Source organism: Macrobrachium nipponense, chromosome 19 (genome assembly GCF_015104395.2).
Source record: "Macrobrachium nipponense isolate FS-2020 chromosome 19, ASM1510439v2, whole genome shotgun sequence".
In the NCBI taxonomy this organism is placed as follows: Eukaryota; Metazoa; Arthropoda; class Malacostraca; order Decapoda; family Palaemonidae; genus Macrobrachium; species Macrobrachium nipponense.
The window spans coordinates 40,466,286-40,484,658 of NC_061088.1; the positions used below are offsets into that span (position 1 = coordinate 40,466,286).

The window sequence follows — 18,373 nt, forward strand, 5'->3', positions numbered from 1 at the left end:
TTGCCCTCACAATTATCGTGTTTCTAAGTCATACATGTTCAAGCTCTCTAGTCGTCTTTAGTAACCTATTTTCCTGATGGATGGAATTAACTTTGTGGCTCTTGCTTGTAACCCTTCTAACCTATTTATATCCTTTCTTTGTGTTGGTGACCAAAACTACTGCATATTCAAGATGAGGTCTAACTATTGATGTGTAGAGCTGCAGCACCGTTTCCTTGTTTCTGTATTTAAGCTGCCTCTTTATATATCCCACTAGTTTCTGTGCCGTCTTTTCAGCTTTTATGCATAGTTTTGAGGATTTTAAGTCCTTGATAATAATGACTCCAAGGTCCTCCTCTTGTTCTACTCTATTTAGTATGTCATTCCCATGCAGCATGTATGTAGTTGGCAAGAGAGTTGTTTGCTTTTATTTGTAACAGTTTACACTTATCCAAGTTAAAAGGCATTTGCATTTTTTTTACCACCCTCCTATTTTCTATAGATCATTTCTTAAAGTCTCCACTGTATTTGGTTATGATGCATTTACATCTAGTTTGGTGTCATCTCTAAATTTGGCTATCCTGCTAGTTAAGCCTACATCAGTGTCATTAATGTAAATAAAAAACAAGAGAGGGCCAAGGACAGAACCCTGAGGAATCTGCTTGTCACATTTGCCTAATCTGATTCTTCTCCATTTATTACGACTCTAACTTTTGTCATTAGTTTCTTGTGTGGAACTTTGTCAAAGGCCTTTTGGAGATCTAAGTAGAATATATCTATTGCTCTACTAATGTATTGTAAATACCAAGCATGTTATGAAAAAAGCTCCAAGAAGTTTGATAGGTAGGATATGTTTTGTCTGAAACTGTGTTGACTGTTTAGCAAGTTGTTTATATCAGTGTGATACACAATTTGATATGCAATTATGGACTCAAAAATCTTACAAACCACCGATGTTAGACAGATTGATCTATAATTTCCCGGCACTTCTGTTGGTTTATTTGTAAACTGTGGGCACATTACCAAGTTTCCATCCTTTTGGTGCCTTTCTTTGTTCAGCACTTTTTCTGTAGAGTTTCTATAGGTGAGGAACTATCTCTTCTTTTAGCTCTTCAATTTCTTTTGGATGAATACCATCTGGGCCAGGAGATTTGAACTTGTTGAGTTTGTCTATTTTGTTTTTAATGTCTTCTTCAGTAAATATTATTTTGTCCAACGGTTCTGGCCCTTCATATTTAATAGCAGGTTCTGGTATTGAGGTAGTGTCTTCATTTGTGAAAACACTAGCAAAAAACTTATTCAATAACTGATTTTTCCAAGTCTGAGATCATTAGGTTACCTCTATTGTCTCTGATGGGACCTATGCTATTTTTTATTGGTTTCCTACTATTAACATGCACAAAGAATTCTTTTGGTTTTCCTTTCAAACTGATGCATCTCTCTAATCCTCATTTATCTATGCATTTCTTACTCATTTGTCCACCATTTATCAGAGGGAGAGAGAGAGTAAGAGGGAGAAGAACTGAGAGAGAGAACAGAGGGGTTTGGGAAGAGAGAGTGAGACTCTTTATTGGAGTTTTCCTGGGCAGTGCCAGGTTGGTCAGCTAGTGTATATATATATATATATATATATATATATATATATATATATATATATATATATTATATATATATATATATATATATATATATATGAGATTGCAGTAGTCACAATGCCCTCTTAACTTTTCAAATTCTTTGGACACGCTTGTTACTACAAAGCCTTGAGCTCCAACTTCAAAAAAATTTGAAGTAAATCATGATGTCCTGTAGCGGGAAAGAAACCCACGGTACCATAATCACGACGAGATCACCTGGCCGACCTGACCAAGAGAAGGATAAAAGTTTATTCTCTCTCGTACATGCATATACCTGTCGTTTTCAAATATATATATATATATATATATATATATATATATATATATATATATATATATACCTGAAAACGAAAGGTATATGCATATAATATATATATATATATATATATATATATATATATATATAATATATATTATATATATATATATATATATATATATATATATATATATATATATATATATATATATATATATATATATATATATATATATATATATATATATATATATATATTATAGCTGGAACAGACCTGTCCTCACCATCGTGCTCAAGTAGGCAATCATTTTTATTGCTTCATATGTATCTGGTAAAAATGACCAGTAGATTCTACATATATATTTCAGCCTTGGCAAGGTGACCTCATCGTGATTATGGTACCGCGGGTTCATTTCCCGCTACCGGACATCATGATTTGCTTCAAATTTCTTTGAAGTTGGAGCTCAAGGCTTTTTAGTAACAAGTGTGTCCAAAAAAGAGCAAAGAATTTGAGAAGTTAAAGAGGGCATGTGTACCTGGCAAAAATGACCAGTAGGTTCTACACACACAAATAATATATATATATATATATATATATATATATATATATATATATATATATATATATATACATATATATATATATATATATATATATATATATATATATATATATATATATATATATATCACCATTAAGCCTATCCACAAAAGAGGGTTGTGCCAGAGTTAAATAATATAAAAGAACACTTCCAAAAAATTCCTGTCACTCCTTATGAAGAATATTCCTAAGGGGCATTATCTACTATAGACTCCTACAGAAGATTCATCTTGCTAAGCCACATGCACGCTGTATCATTCACTTTATTGTGCATACTGTATTGTGTTTCCTATAGTTATTTCTGTTTACCACTTTCTCTAGCCAGAACTGTGGCTTCTTATCATTCCTCACTTGTAGATTGTACACACAATTCACAAACACACCAAACCACTGAAATCATTCCAATGTAATCTGTTACATATCTCACAGTTTGACTATTCTTAATATACATGCAGAATATAGACAACACACCTTAACAGTTCCACCCTTTTCAGTTGCATTTAACATCCATTATTTTCCGCAGTAAGAGTTCCTTCACACAGTCCGACATTTGCATCCATGAGAAATCATTTTTAAATCTTTTACAGCGTTCGCACTGCCTTCCTAATTTCAACCTTTCTCTTATTCTACCATTGTCTGTGGCATTTTTTCCAAATAAATTAACTTCTTACACTTTTTTTCATTCTTTCTAATGTTTACTTCGCCATCTTTCTGTTTTCCATGTTTACTTCCAACAGCTTCCATTTACATATATCAAATCTGTCAATGCCTAACACTATTATCTACAATGACTAGCCTTTCCAATTATGACCTCTTTTCTTTTCTGCAGTTTTGCATTTACACTTGTCTCTTTTCTAACTTCTTATCACTCGTCAAAATGAAAAAAATCCAAATCTGAGACGTCATGTCACTCATCAATAAAATATAAAAATCTAATGAATTTTGACATATAATCGAGTGTTTTAAATTTATACTAAACCGGTCACTCTACTTTTTACATTATCTAATCTACTTAATCTAAAAAAAGTTTTGATTTTGTAAGGACGACATCCGAGCGAATGTTTCGCCCTTCCATTGTAAAAATCTGTATATCCGTAAATACTCTCTTTTCTTCCAGGAACTAAAATGTAGAGCATTTTATGCACTTTCTTTTGATGTACATATGTCGGGAATCCGCTCCCTCTATGTAATATTATTCATGTATTTTCGTCTGTGAAGAAACACATTCACAGCTGGGGTCCTGTCCCCTTTTGTTTATGTTCGTTCATGCGTGCGTGACGGACACTATGCTTCCGTCCGCATACTGCCTTATGTACAGCCGCTCCGTGGAATAAAATTAGTTCATCTTACTCTCCTCGTCTTACTCAGTCCTCACAATTGGTGACCCCCCAGGAGTAGGTGACCCAAGCGATTTTGGCTTTGCAACCAATGGACAAGTTACCGCCACTCACCTTCAGAGAACCTTAAACGGAGCCATACGATGCCTAGTCTAGGTTATATGCTACTCCTCAACGCCATTAGCGGACTCGCAATGGCATTTCTTCACAGAAGTGTTTTGGCGTTCAGTCTTACGGTTTGGCCCACCATTCACTACTTCTTGTCAACCGTAAGCATGAGGTTGACATGACAATGGAGAGTTCAGCGCATTCACTTGACTCCTCTGTGTCCCCCTCGACCCCGCGACCCGTGAGACGACCGTTCTTCGCGCTCGAGTCCTCCTCGATGCCTGTGCCCGCACCCCGGACGACTGCACCATTAGAGCCCCACCACGTCAAGTTACCACCCTTCTGCAGTGAGGATGTCGCAACATGGCTGCAACGGGCAGAAATACAGCTCCGGATCCGCAGCATCACCTGGGACAGCACCAAGGCGGACCTCATCGCCAGGACCCTCACAGCGGATGCCTTCAAACGCCTCGCCCCATGGATGCGCAGCCAGCCCAGGGAGCTGCCCTACAAAGGTCTGAAGAGGGAGTTCATCCAGATCTTCTCACTCCCAGCTCCCCAGTGAGTCGCCCAAATTTTCGACCTCGTGATCAACCCCATGACCACCTCAGATCCCAGACTGCCCTGGTACAAGCTCCAGGACCGGGTCCTCCTGCCAAAGATGGACCACCAAGGACAAAGGCAGGAGGTGAGCATCCTCCGTCAACTCTTCCTTCACCAGCTCGCGCCCGAAGTCCAAAGCCAGATCCCTAATGCCGAGACCCTGGAGATGGAAAGTCTGGTGCAGCGGGCTTTCGTGCTGTTTACCACCACCCAAGCTGCAAAACTCTCCTCTCCTCCATCAGCCAACAGCCTACAGCAGGAGGACACAGTTGGTGCAGCATACCAGCGATCATTGAAGCCCCTCCCAGATGTCAGGTTGTGCCGCTTCCACCACCAGTTTGGCAGCAAGCCACGGAAGTGCTAGCGCACTTGCTCCTTCCGCCCTTCAAAAAACGGCGGAGGCAGCACCCAAAACAAGCCCCCATGACACTGGTGCCATGCAGTCTGTTTTCCCTTCATCTGCAGAGGATCGCAGCTGTGCCTCCGACGACCCGACTGCCCTTGTAGCTGCAAACAGGACGACCATCGGCACCTACGGCATCAGGACCCAGACCATTGTGTTCCTGGACCGGACCTACACCTGGCCCTTCATCCTCGCCTCTCCTGGGGGCGGACTTCCTCGCCAACCACGGCCTCTTGGTGGAAGTGGCCCGCCAGCATCTTCTCGATACTGAGACCTGCCTCTCCTCCCACTCGCCAGAGGACCAAGGGCACCCACCATCTGCTCCATCTTTCCCCACCACAGATACGCCTCCCTTCTCCAGGAGTTTCCGGACGTCTTTTGCCCCGAGCTTCGCCAGTTGGCTGGGGCCGTGCCCAAACACAGTGTCTTCCACCATATTGAGACCAGGGGCCCCCCAACTCATGCCAAGTTCTGCCACCTCCTGCCGTAGCTCCTCCAGGAAGCCAAGACCGCGTTCAAAGAAATGGAGAAGATGAGGATCTGTAAAAAGGTAGCGAATCTGTGGGTGTCCCCCCTCCACATGGTGAAGAAGGCAGACGGTACGTGGAGGCCCTGCGGTGACTACTGGCGCCTGGTCCTCATCACCACGCCTGACAGCTACCCCCTGCCAAACATGCAGGACCTCACCACACCCCTCCACGGCGCCAAGATCTTCTCCACAATCGACTTATTTAAGTCATATTTTCAAGTCCCCGTCCATCCCGATGACATTCTGAAGACTGCAATCATCAATCCCTTCGGATCCTTCATGTTTGCCTTCTCCACCTTCGGCCTGCAAAATGCTGGGGCCACCTTTCTCTGCCTCATGGACAGCATACTTGGTGACTTACCCTTCTGCATCTGCTACGTGGCTGATATTCTTATCTTTTCCAGATCGCCAGAGGAGCACCTGAACCATGTCTGGGCTGTCCTCAGACGCCTACAGGAGAACAGACTTGTCGTCCGTTTTGACAAATGCACCTTCGGCACGAAGAAGGTAGATTTCCTCGGCCACAAAATTACAGCAGCAGGAGTTTGTCCCATGGCATCAAAGGTGGCTGCAGTGGAGAAATTCCCGACACCGACAACCGTCAAGGCCCTCCAAGAATTCATCGGGAAGGTGAATTATTACTGAAGGTTTGTCCTGGACATCGCCCGCACCATGTGCCCTTTGACCGAGGTCCTGAAGGGCAAACCTAAGAAGCTGACATGGGGAAAAGACCAGCAGCTCACCTTCACCCGAACCAAGTCTTCCCTCAGCAGGGCCACCACTCTGGCTCATCAGGACCCTGACACACCCCTGACGCCGGCAACATCGCATGCGGCGCAGTCCTGGAACAGCTGGTCAACAGAGTCCCCACACAGTTAGCCTTTTCCAACAAGAAGCTCAAACCCTCTGAGACTCGCTACAGCACATTCAATTGCGAGCTCTTAGCCGTCTACCAGGCTGTCCAACATTTTCAAATATCTTCTGGGGGGCGTCCCCTTCACCATAAGGACAGACCACCAGCTGCTGGTTCACGCGTTCGCCAAGGCGGGTGACACCTGGTCCACAAGGCAGCAATGTCATCTCACGGCTATCTCCTAGTTCAGGTGCTCCATCGAGTACATCCCCGATGGAAGAAGTCCCGAAGCCAACGCCCTCTTGGGGGTCGAGATCAACTCCCTTCACCTCAGCGTTGCCTACGAAGGCCTAGCGTGTGAACAAGCCTCCGACCACGAAGTACCAGCCTACCGGACTGCCATCACGGCCCTTCGCTGGGAGGATATCCCCTTCTGCCCCTCCAGGACAACACTCCTTTGTGACACCAGCACTGGATGCCCTCGTCCCCTGATACCTGCCTCCCGCAGGAAACAGGTTTTCGATGTCATTCACTACCTCTTGTACCCGTCGCCCTGCACAACAACCAGGCTCCTGATGGAGAAATTTTTGTAGCATGCCATCAGGAAGGACACTCTGGAGTGGGCCAAAAACTGCATCGCATGCCAGATTAGCAAGACGGGAAGGCACACCCAATCAGGGATAGGCTCTTTTCCCCAGCACAGGCGAAGATTCTGACGCATCCACATCGACGTCGTCGGGCCTCTTCATCCATCCGACCGTGTCAGATACCTCCTGACAGTGATCGACCGGTCTACCAGGTGGCCCAAGGCCACCCCGATGTCAGAAGCCACCGCAGACGCCTGTGCTGAACCCCTCCTGACCAACTGGATCAGCCGCTTCGGAGTGCCAGACGACATCATGACGGACTGAGGACCCACCTTCACATCAGAGCTCTGGTCTTCCCTGGCACACCTGATGGGGACAAAGCACCACACCACGACGCCCTACAATCCCACAGCCAATGGCATGGTGGAAAGGGTCCACCACTCCCTCAAGGCTTTCTTAGTGGCATGCGGTCAGGGCCCTGATTGGAAGGCACAGCTTCCCTGGGTCCTCCTCGGTCTCTGCACTGCCCCAATTGGCAACGGCGACCCTTCGCCAGCAGAGAAGGTGTACAGGGAGACCCTGACAGTGCCAGGTAAATTCTTCCCTGCTGACAGCAACGATCCTAATATTACCCTGGCTAGGTTGCCTGCAGCCGCCCAAAAGTTCATTCCTTGCCGAGAGACATATGTCGACAGGAGGAAGCAGTTCCTCCTGTGAGCCCTGGACTCCTGCAGGTTCGTCTTTGTGAGGAACAATGCCGCACGCCTGCCCTTGACAAGGCCCTACCGGGGCCCACACCATGAGGAGGAGAAAGCATTCCTCGTGTCATTCGGCGACTGCGAGGACTGGGTCTTGATAGATCGCCTCAGGCCCGTCATCATCCCTGATGAAGACGACCCCGCTGAAGGTCATCGCAAAACCCTGATGCTGCTGGTTCCTGACAGTGCCCCTAAACATCGTCAAGGCCGCCCAGGGAAAACATTCGAACCCCCCAGGCCCACTACCAAGGGCAGCATCCTGCTTTCTGGCCCTCAAAACGACGAGGACACGCAAGACGTCCCTCAACCGAGGGAATCATGAACTCGAGGACTCCTTCAGCTCCCCGCAAGATTCCATTAGTCATCCAACGATTCTACAGAATCATTGTCTTGGGGAGGGGAGTATTTGTAAGGACGACATCCGGGCAAATGTTTGCCCTTCCTTTGTAAAAATCTGTATATCCATATGTCCTCTTTTCTTCCAGGAACTAAAATGTAGAGCATTTTAAGCCCTTTCTTTTGATGTATATATCCATTCCCTCTATGTAATATTATTCATGTATTTTCGTCTGTGAAGACACACATTCACAGCAGGGGTCCTGTCCCATTTTGTTTATGTTTGTTCGTGTGTGCATGATGGACACTACGCTTCTGTCCACATACCGCCTTATGTACAGCCACTCCGCGGAATAAAATTAGTTCACTCACTCTCCTCATCTTACTCAGTCCTCACAATTTAACCAGAAAGACTAACCACTAATCAATTTATATTCTTTGCCACACATCAACACCATCCACATCATGCCTCTCAGTTCTACGATCAGGTTTGTCTAGACCCTTTTGTGCCAGAAATACCTTTTTCGATTACTTTCAAATTTGTTAATCAACTGCTAAAAAAAAATATAACATCATCTTCCTTTTTTCTATCTGCACTGCTCTTCCTTTATCAATCTAAAATCACAACACTTTTCCAGGTATGCTCAGCAATGTTGTTCCCAAAATCTTACTAACACTACTTTGTCTTTTATATATAACACTTGTCTGGTCATCCAGTCCTATGGAAATTTTCATTTCTCCAGATGCACCTTATGCAACCATGTCAGCCTTTCAGTTGCATCGGCACCCATATACCACAGCATCCAATTTGTAACACCTTTCATCCTCAACAGCTTCACAAACATTTTCAAGTATGCATTCTATCAGTAAAGCTTACTTAATCCTCCAAAAGTACATCTTCTCTGACACTTTTCTCATGAGATCCATTCACTCATTAATTTTTTTCTGCAATTATTCATCTCCTGTAAAAAAATCGTTTTTCCTTTACTCTGTCCTTGTCTGATTCATTCTCATGTATACCTCTACATGACCATTTATTTCATGAGACTGCTATTCAGCAATATCCTTCTGCCTTTAGTGAATTTCTCATTTTATTATCCCACCATTCTTCTGAGTATTCCCTCTAGACCCAGATACTCAATCTTTGAACTTCATTCCGTATCTTTACTCAAACTTGCTCGTTGTAACTATATTCGTAGTCATATTCTGAATCTTCCTCTCCAACTGAAATCATTTTTCCTCATATGTTCACTTTCAATTTACTCAGACAATGGCCAGATATAGGTACCTTGGGCAACCATTTTCTTAACATCACGCAACTTTCTCATCCACCTATCCTTTACTAATGCATAATCTATCAAGTTCTTTTCATCAACATTTTCTCTTTCCCAAGTAAACTCATGGATATTCTCCTTTGAAAACAAGCTCCTCAGAACATATTTCTACAAGACTCTATTTTCAGTCAAATCAGGCTCTCCAGAGCTAGAAACTATGTACTCTCCTTCTGCAACTTTTCTTAGAATTTACATCAGCCAGCACAACCAACCTTTCTCCTCCAAACACAACCTGGCAGACTGAAACTCACAGAAACTTACTTTTTCCATCTCACTTTTTCATTCAAGTATCATGTGCAATCAAAATAACATACCTAAATATTAACTTACGTACATTGGTCACAGACTCTTTGTAAGGGAACTTGGTGAAGGTGTAGGTGACTGTCTGTGCTTGCACTCCAGTGGCTGCCATCAGTGCTACAAGTGCTACAAGTAGTGACAGGGACATGGCAAGCACTGTAGCTAAGGCTCTCTCCCCATGCATAACTCTGTGGACAGGAGGTCAAGTAGGTTTATTAGATACTTTAACAGCAATAGGCCTATTGTGTGTATTATACAACAGCTCTGTTAATGATGCTGTTGAACATTGTGTCCATTGATAATGATACTGAGTAATAAATGGTAAGAATAATTACATTACAACATTCATGGTAATACTAACAGTTACATGAAATTTTCATCACTGCCATTGGAAAACCTTGATCCACAGCAACATTCTGTCTGTAGTGTTTAATGTATAACAATTTTGTAAAACTCAGGCAAAGGGGGCATTGTGATAAATTAGCAATACTTCAGTCATCAATTAAGGCATATTATCAAGTGGAATTAGTACTTTGTTGAGCTTTCTTCTTGTACATCTCCTCGTAAAATCATAATTTTTGAAAGTAGATTTCATTTTTCCTAACAATACAAACCTGAGGTCCTTTACAATAGGAATTACTTAAGGTATAACCTGGACACAGCTGCTGAAATCTTTCAAACAAGGCAGTTTGGTAGTTAACTACCGGTCTGGTAGTTGGGAGCCCTCCCAACTGGATGTAAACATTCCAATTTGCTTTAGGCTCAGGTAGCAGATTCAGGGGTGGCATGAAGTGGGCAATTAGCGTGAAGGACCTCAGGTTCGTATAATTAGGAAAAATACAATTTACTTTAAAAAACTGTGATTTGTTCCTCCACAATATACAAACCCCCAGTCCTTTACAACAGGAAGACTCACTGACTGGTGGGAGGAATATGAGTGAGTTTCTATGAACTGACTGGAGTTCAGCCTACCTGAGGAAGGAAAACCAGCCACTGGCTTCTGATTGGAGTTAGTAACTGCGAGATCAGAGTCAGTCTTCTGGGTTACTCATAAGGAGAAGAGGGTGTCCACCTTATGACAAAGCAAAGAACGATAATATCGGAGACAGTAATACAAATACAAGCAGTGGCTTTGTCTTAAGTCAGAGTCCCCTTCTCTACCTTGTAAATGGAAGGAGAGGATATTTGCTCTCATTAACTTGTCAAAGAAAATAGATAGGTTACTCTAATAAGTGACTTACCCGCATCGATCGCCACTCCAGCATGTAATGGTCTGTATACTCTCTGCCCAAAGGGAAAGAGTAGGATGAAAGAGATGAAGAGAGCCAGTCACTCCACACACATACTCATTCATACCAAAAGCAATGAGGTGAGATGCAACCTTGTCCAGTTAGGGAGCTGGGTAAGCTACACAACTTGTTAAGCACCCACCATCAGTCGCAAGGTAAATGTGTCCAAGAACCTGTGGGCAATATCTCAAAGGCAATGAGAGGTGAAAGTGGACTGGCATACCCAAACCCCCACCTTCAAAACCTGTTGAACCGACAGGTTCTTACAGAATGTGAGGGACAGGGCAATGCTCCTGACCTCGTGAGCTCTTGGACAAAGTGTACTGGTGTCGGCTACACCAGCAGCAGAGTACGCCTTCCTGATCTACTCTCGAAGCTGGAGAGAAACAGTTTTCTTGGACAATTCTGTCTTAGAACCTCCAGTGCTAATGAAGAGTTGTCAACACTCAGGATGATGTTGAGTCCTCTTCAGATAGCGCCTTAGCACTCTAACAGGACAAAGCAGCATCTCCTCTGGATCATTACCGACAAAGTCACTCAGGGAGGGGATGGTGAAAGACTCGAATCTAGTGTCAGGGACCAATGGATTCTGAGTCTTTGCTATGAAATCCGGGACAAAATCGAGATTATCTGATCCCTATCCCCTAGAGTGTTTTACATCGAAGGAAAGACCATGAAGTTTGCCAACTTTCTTTGCCAATACCAGGGCTATTCGCAAAACGGTCTTGAGGGTTAGATCCCTTTCTGACAAGTCTCGAAGAGGCTTGCACGGCACACAATTTAGGCTCTACAACACGAGTCACATCCACGCAGGAGGCCTGAGATCCCTGGGTGGGCAAGACCTTCCGAAGCTCCTCATGAGTAATGATATCTTGAAGGAGGAGATATCAATATTCAGTTTCAAGACTAGGCCTAGCATGGCCCTATAGCCTTTTACATCTGAAACAGAGAGGGGCTTCTCTTGGTAAAGGAAGACAAGAAAGTCCACGACCCGCTGAAGAGTGCCTCTGACTGGAGAGATACCCCATCTACGACACCAACCACAGAGGTCAGCCCACTTTCCCTGGTATACTGTTGCAGAGGATTGTCTGAGGTATCCTTCCATCTCTGTTGCTGCTCGGTGAGAAAAGCCTCTTGCTCTCAAGAGATAGTGGATAAGCTCCAGCCATGAAGACACAGGGAAGGCACTGCCTGATGGTACTGTTCTATGTGCAGTAGACACAGAAGGTCATGCCAGGTAGAAATCTCTCTCATTGCATCGGACAGAAGAGCCAGAAGGTCCAGTTGCTAAACTGCCTGAGGCCATTTGGTGGCTGCCAGAATTATCTGGAGATTCAAGGTGGTCAACACTGTTGATCACCAGGCGAATCATGCAAAACGTGGGAAAGGCATAAACCTCGAGGTTGTCCCACATGTGTTGGAATGCTTCTTCTGTAGTGGGCCTGGGTCCGGTACAATGGATCCAGAAACTCTCCAACTTCCTGTTGTACTGGGTGGCAAACAAGTCTATAACTGGTCACCCCCCATAGGCTGAACTACCTTTCTGCCATGTCTTGGTGTAGGGACCACTCAGTTCCTATCACCTGATTCTAGTGGCTGAGCTTGTCTGCTGCTACAATTCTCTTGCCTGGAATGTACCTGGATGGTAGCTCCACCAAGTAGCCCACTCGTGCACCTGCATTGCCAACTGGTGAAGCGAGAGAGAAGCAAGACCCCCTTGCTTGTTGACATATGCCACTACTGTGGTATTGTCACTCATCAGTACCACAGAGTGTCCCATCATTCGATCCTGAAACTCTTGGAGAGCCAGGAAGGCTGACTTGAGTTCAAGGATGTTGAGGTGAAGGTGTTTGTCGTGATGGATCCACACTCCTGCAGCCAACTCCTTCAGGTGTGCACCACATCCCTCAGTCGATCTGACAACTGAAGCATGTCCGAAGGGGGAATGCAAAGATCCACTCCTGTTAAGAGGTTCCTGTCGTGAAGCCACCAGTCCAAATCCTCTCTCACCAGACAACTCAGCAGGTCCAAGAGCAGGAGCAGTCCCAGGAACAGCAACAGGAATGGCAGGCAGGATCGCCTCTATGGGTGACAGAGGAGGAGCAAGAACAACAGAATCAGGCATGGGTGCCACTCCAAAAGCAGGAGGAGGAGATGGCACTGAAGTTCCAGATGATGGGAGATGGAGAACTGGCAGATGTGCATGTATTCCCAATACCACAGTAGGGGTCACATTGGATGGCTGGTGTGCATAAACCAGGTGGGGCACAACACTAAAACTGTGCTGAGTCACCGTAGCTGTAGTGATGGTGACTACAGCATAAGTTACCGCAGTACTGGCACTGGCACTATTCAAGTATGCCAGCAATGGATTCATGAACGGAGGCCCATCAAGGCCCAGTGAAGCCCACGCCTAACCCAATCTTGACACCTCCCCTGCAGAAAACAAAGTCAGGTTAATGGGAGGGGTAGCCCCTCGCCCCGAAGGAGTACCTATGGAGCGAGAGGAGACACCCAGAGAAGTGTTGCCCTGGTCGCCAGGCCCCCACCCTCATTCTTTCTCCCTGATGAGTCAGAAGAGGAAGACGAATCAGAGACTTCCCCTGAAGGGGAGGCAGCGAGTGTGGAATGATTGCTGTGAGAGATGTAGGAAGTTGAAGGATTAACCATCAAGAGAGTGGTAGGTGGCTTGTTACCCCCAACCACAGGTTAGGGCATCTACCTATGATATCGCTTCCTCCTGGCAAACCTCCCCCACTGCACCGTAGATCAGTCACATCACTCAGCACAAAGGTTATTCATATCACGCTCGCCCTCAGCAAGAGGAACACAGGACTTGAGGATCTACATCCACAGAAGAGCGTAAACTACCACACTTCCTACCCTGCACCCCAGGTCACCACTGGCTGAGGTAGATTTTAGAAATTATGATTCATGGGTTTGTATTTAGATCACAATAATTAAACACACAAAGAACACAATTATACACATATACACCAATATCCAACAAAAAAATGGAAAAATTTCACTGAGATAGAAAGAATCAGCTAAAAAGTCGGGCAGAGAGCGAAGAAACATGACTTTCTCTGGCGATGACCAAAAGTAAATTGGAATGGTTATGTCCAGTTGGGAGGGAATCCCAACCAGACCGGTAGTTAACTACCAAATCTCCTTGTTTGAAAGATTCCAGCAGCCATGTCCAGGCTACACTTTAAGTAATTCCTATTATAAAGGACTATATTCTTTGTTTTTCAGTATGAATTTGCTTTGCTATAGATATCTGATCACCACCTTTATGACTCTACAGGGTGGAAAAATAATATCAGTCAATTACCCAAGTGTTACGGATTAACCCCCGTAACAGGGTATTTACTGGAGTGCAAGATGTTATCGGCAAGATGGTCTAGCCTAGGGCTCAGTAGTTAGCCACAAAGGACAAGTGAACACGATCAGCAAAATTTTAACAAGATTTTATTATTACAAAAATAAAATATCTACATCTCATGATTCTACCTTTACAAGAATTAAATCCAACTAGAACACATCAGTACTTAATTAGAAAATCATCACCTAAACAATGGCCACGTGGTCCTTAGGGGATCTGTGGTCCAGTTAACTCTTTAAGAACTACAAATCACCAAATAAGTAATAACTCAGGTCGGGGAACTATGCTCTCATGAAATCTGATCACAACGACACTTTTGGTAAACTTGATGTATTGAATTTTAACCCCCAATTCAATTAGTTAGAACACATGGTAGCAATGATTTAGCCAGGAGCATGGGAACTATAAAGAACACGTCTTACCTCTAGTATAGTCTGGAAGGGAAGAACAAAACATCCTCTTGCCTGATGCTATATATCGTGATCAGTTAGGCATTTTTGCAACTCATGCATCACCCAATTGCTTGTTAATGTAATAGTTCTGGCACAAAATACATGCTACAATGAAATATGCAAGAGGTTCCCACGACTCTGTCAAAGGCAGACTTTAAAAACACTCATAAAGGCAATACATATGAGAAAAAACCATTGCATTTTGCAACCTGCTTTCTTCTTTGTGACTTCAGGTTCGGGACCGTGGCAGATTTAAGTCAAGAGAAAATGGTGCACACATTTTTTCACAACATCCTCTACCCCCAAAGTGGGGATAGAGTGGATCTTCCTGGTTACTGCCTAGGCTCACTTGCAGCACTATGACCCGAGTCTAGCTCACAACAACGGCACATATCCTACCAGAATGATCACTCAATTTGTTCACAGAATACAAGACACACAAAACGCATAAATCAAGAAATAAGACTACACTTTCCCAAAGAATGCAATGTCTCGTGAATCAAGGCAATAATCAATCAAAAATACAATCATAAAATCCAACCATAAGACAGCACATCAATATGAATGGGAAATGTTCAAAGGTGTGCAATGAGGTAACATCAGCAAGCAAAAAAATACAATATTCAAAAATTGTACAATAGGGTAACACATCAGCAATTGAGATAGGCAACGTTGAAAATCATGTAACAGCACAGTCGTATCATACATCAATGCACAACACTCAAAATCACATAAGAAGACAACACATCAGTCAAATACACAGTGGCATAATTCATGCAAAATTCAGCATGTTATAGATAAAAATGCATTGTTCCCCTCGGGAATCATGAATGAAGAATGGCTCTCTGCTATGAGCCTCATATAAAGCACAAGATTGCAATATGGCAAAAAATGGCAGTTCATCTGGATGATTAGTACAATTCTGTCATCAAGGCGAGGCAATTCAATGACAGCAATAGGAAAAGATTCTTCGTGCAAAAAAAAAATATAGAATGTGAACTCGACAATGTTCATAGAGACATATGCATTGCATAATGCCACTTCAAATAAACAACATAACGCTCCGTTCAGAAACGTGAGGGATAACATCTTATCCTCAGCAGCTCATGAGTTACAAAATAACATATTAAAAAAATTCTCCAAAAAAAAAATACATCAGTACATGTACACAGTTCCAATATTGCGTCTGCCATCTGCCCATGTTAAACGTGCAAGACACAAAACTTTTAAACTAGCCCTTAAACCTTCAGGTCTCTTTTCAGCCCGGCTCTTCCCATCCGAGGCCCATGTGCCCTTGAAATTCCACTGGACGGGCCTCATCTTCAGCCTTCCCTAAGGGACTAGCTTCTCCAGGGAGACGAAGTGGCTTATCAGCCTCTGCCACTCTTGAGCCGGTTGGGGAGTGTCTGTCAGGAAGGGGGTCGCTACATCTCTCAAGTTGGAGATTCGTTCCTCTGACAGGAACTCCCTGGCTCTTACCGTATCCAGATCCATCCCCAAGTACACCATCCTGTTGGTTGGATCCAGGGGGACTTCTCCCAGATCAGGACGATGCCTAGCAGAGCGCAGAGGCTCAGGAGTTCGTCCCTCTGCTCATTTAAGAGGTCCCTTGAGGAGGAAAGGAGTAGCCAATCATCCAGGTACCGCAGGAGGCACATACCCTTCTTGTGGGCCCAGGCGGACACGAGGGAGAACACCCTTGTGAAGACCTGTGGTGACGTGGAAAGGCCGAAACAGAGGGTCCTGAACTGGTATGTCATTCCCCCCCACCTTATGTGGAGCTACTTCCTGCTGGAGGGGTGGACTGGGATCTGGAAGTACATGTCCTTGAGTTCTAGGGACAGCATGTAGTCCCCTTCCCTCAAGGCTGCAAGCATAGAGCAAGGGGTCTCCATCTTGAACTCTGTCTTGAGGCTGTATGTGTTTAGGATGGACAGGTTGATTACTGGTCTCCACTCCCCTGAAGCCTTCGCCACCAGAAATAGGCAGCTGAAGAACCCTGGGGAGTAATCTACAACTCGCTGGAGGGCTCCCTTCTCCAATAGAGACAGGCCCTCCAGTCTAGGAGCCACCCCATGACCGGGGTTCCGGGGACTGAACGCCCTGTTGTCTGGCTCCCCTGTCAGGGGAGGTTTCATGTCTAGGAAGGGGATCTGGTAGCCATCCCTGAGGACCTGGACAGTCCAGGGATTGGCCCCAAGATCCTCCCAGTCCCCCAATGATTGGAGAGGCACCCCCCCCCCCTCCACCCCAGGTGTCAAGCGGGATAGGAGGGCTGCATTCTCTGAGGGCCCCAGCCTCCTGAAGACGGTTCCAACATACTCGATGGGGCCCTGCCCCCAGCCTGGGTCCTTGTCTCAGCTTCTGGGCTTCTAGGCTACGCCGTGGAGCTGGTTGTTTACACGAAGATGACGCCCTGTAGACGACAGAGTCCTGGTTTGCCTTCCTCCATTGTTCTAGGGCTTCCTCCACCAGACGATCAGGGAAAGGGGATTCCCCTGACACCGGAGCATTCTGGGGGGCCTTCGCCTCCCTGTCTGGAAAGCCCCTAGGGAGGCGAGCAAGGACCGCATCTCTCCGCCTTAAGACCTAGTTGGTCCATTGGGTCAGCAACTGGGTGATCAGGAAGCCCAGTGACTTGCCCCCTGACAGCACCAACTCCTTGAAGATGGCCAACTCGTTCTCGTCCTGCAGATCATGCTCCATTGCGAAGCTGGTGACTGCGCCCATCCAGTGGACCAACCACGACACCACATGGATGGAGGTCCACGCCGTGGATTCCATGGCCATGGCCTCCTGTTGAGAGACGTAGACGGGACCTGCCAACAACTTCCCTCCCGAACAGCCCGGAGAGAGGGCCGTGAGAGGACCCTCTACCGACTTCTGGGCCAGGCACATGCCCTCTGGAGCATACAACTTCCTTTGCCTGGATTTGGCAGCCGGAAAGAGCTTCAGAGCCCAGGGCCCTCAGGGAGTTCTTGGGGCCTGCCACTACTTCTTCCACCTACTCCAGGGCTTCGGCCGAGTACGGAGCCTGGGGGAGGGACAGGGAAGGTCTACCTTTCCCACAAAGAGATGGTCTACCGTCAAGAGCCTCCTGGAGTCTGGGGGAGCAGGTGGCTCTGCCAACCCATTCGCATGGGATCTAGGACAACTGCCCGCGGGACAACTGCCCCCAGGACAATTGCCCCCCGACAACTGCCCCCGGGAAAATTGCCCCCATAGGACTACTGCCCCCGGGAAAATTGCCCCCGTAAAACCACTGCCCTCTGGACAAATGCTTTGGAATTTATTGCCATTTACGTAATTACTTGCTAGTAACTATTCATGAAGATATTCTTCCTAAATACATAATTGATCATTTAAGAAATAATTGTATCTATTTCCTAAATTTATTACCATTTATGTAGTTATTTCCTAATTATGTAATCGGTCGTACGAGTTATAGGTAATTTCCGAAAGTCATCGCCAACTGTATAATCAAACAAATGTTTACAAAAAAAAAAGTAAGAAGGATCCAGTGTCTATTCAGAAATATAAGAAGTAACATCACTCATCATGGAGTTTGTTCGAAGTGAACGTGGAAAAATGAAGCTTATTTACGAAGGATACATCTATGTGAA

At 45.1% G+C, this 18,373-nt stretch overlaps 2 protein-coding genes across 2 annotated transcripts in view; one reads left to right on the top strand and one right to left on the bottom strand.

Annotated features, from left to right (window-relative positions):
- The window catches only part of LOC135216603 (uncharacterized), a 465,366-nt gene that overhangs the window by 378,652 nt on the left and 68,341 nt on the right, over positions 1–18,373 (top strand). The gene's annotated exons all lie outside the window — the stretch shown is intronic.
- LOC135216593 (uncharacterized) overlaps positions 1–18,373 on the bottom strand; it is an 84,517-nt gene that overhangs the window by 30,170 nt on the left and 35,974 nt on the right. Inside the window, exon 2 of the mRNA XM_064251976.1 lies at positions 9,659–9,812. Within this exon, the coding sequence (XP_064108046.1) occupies positions 9,659–9,812 (154 nt within the window). The remainder of the gene's footprint in view (positions 1–9,658; positions 9,813–18,373) is intronic.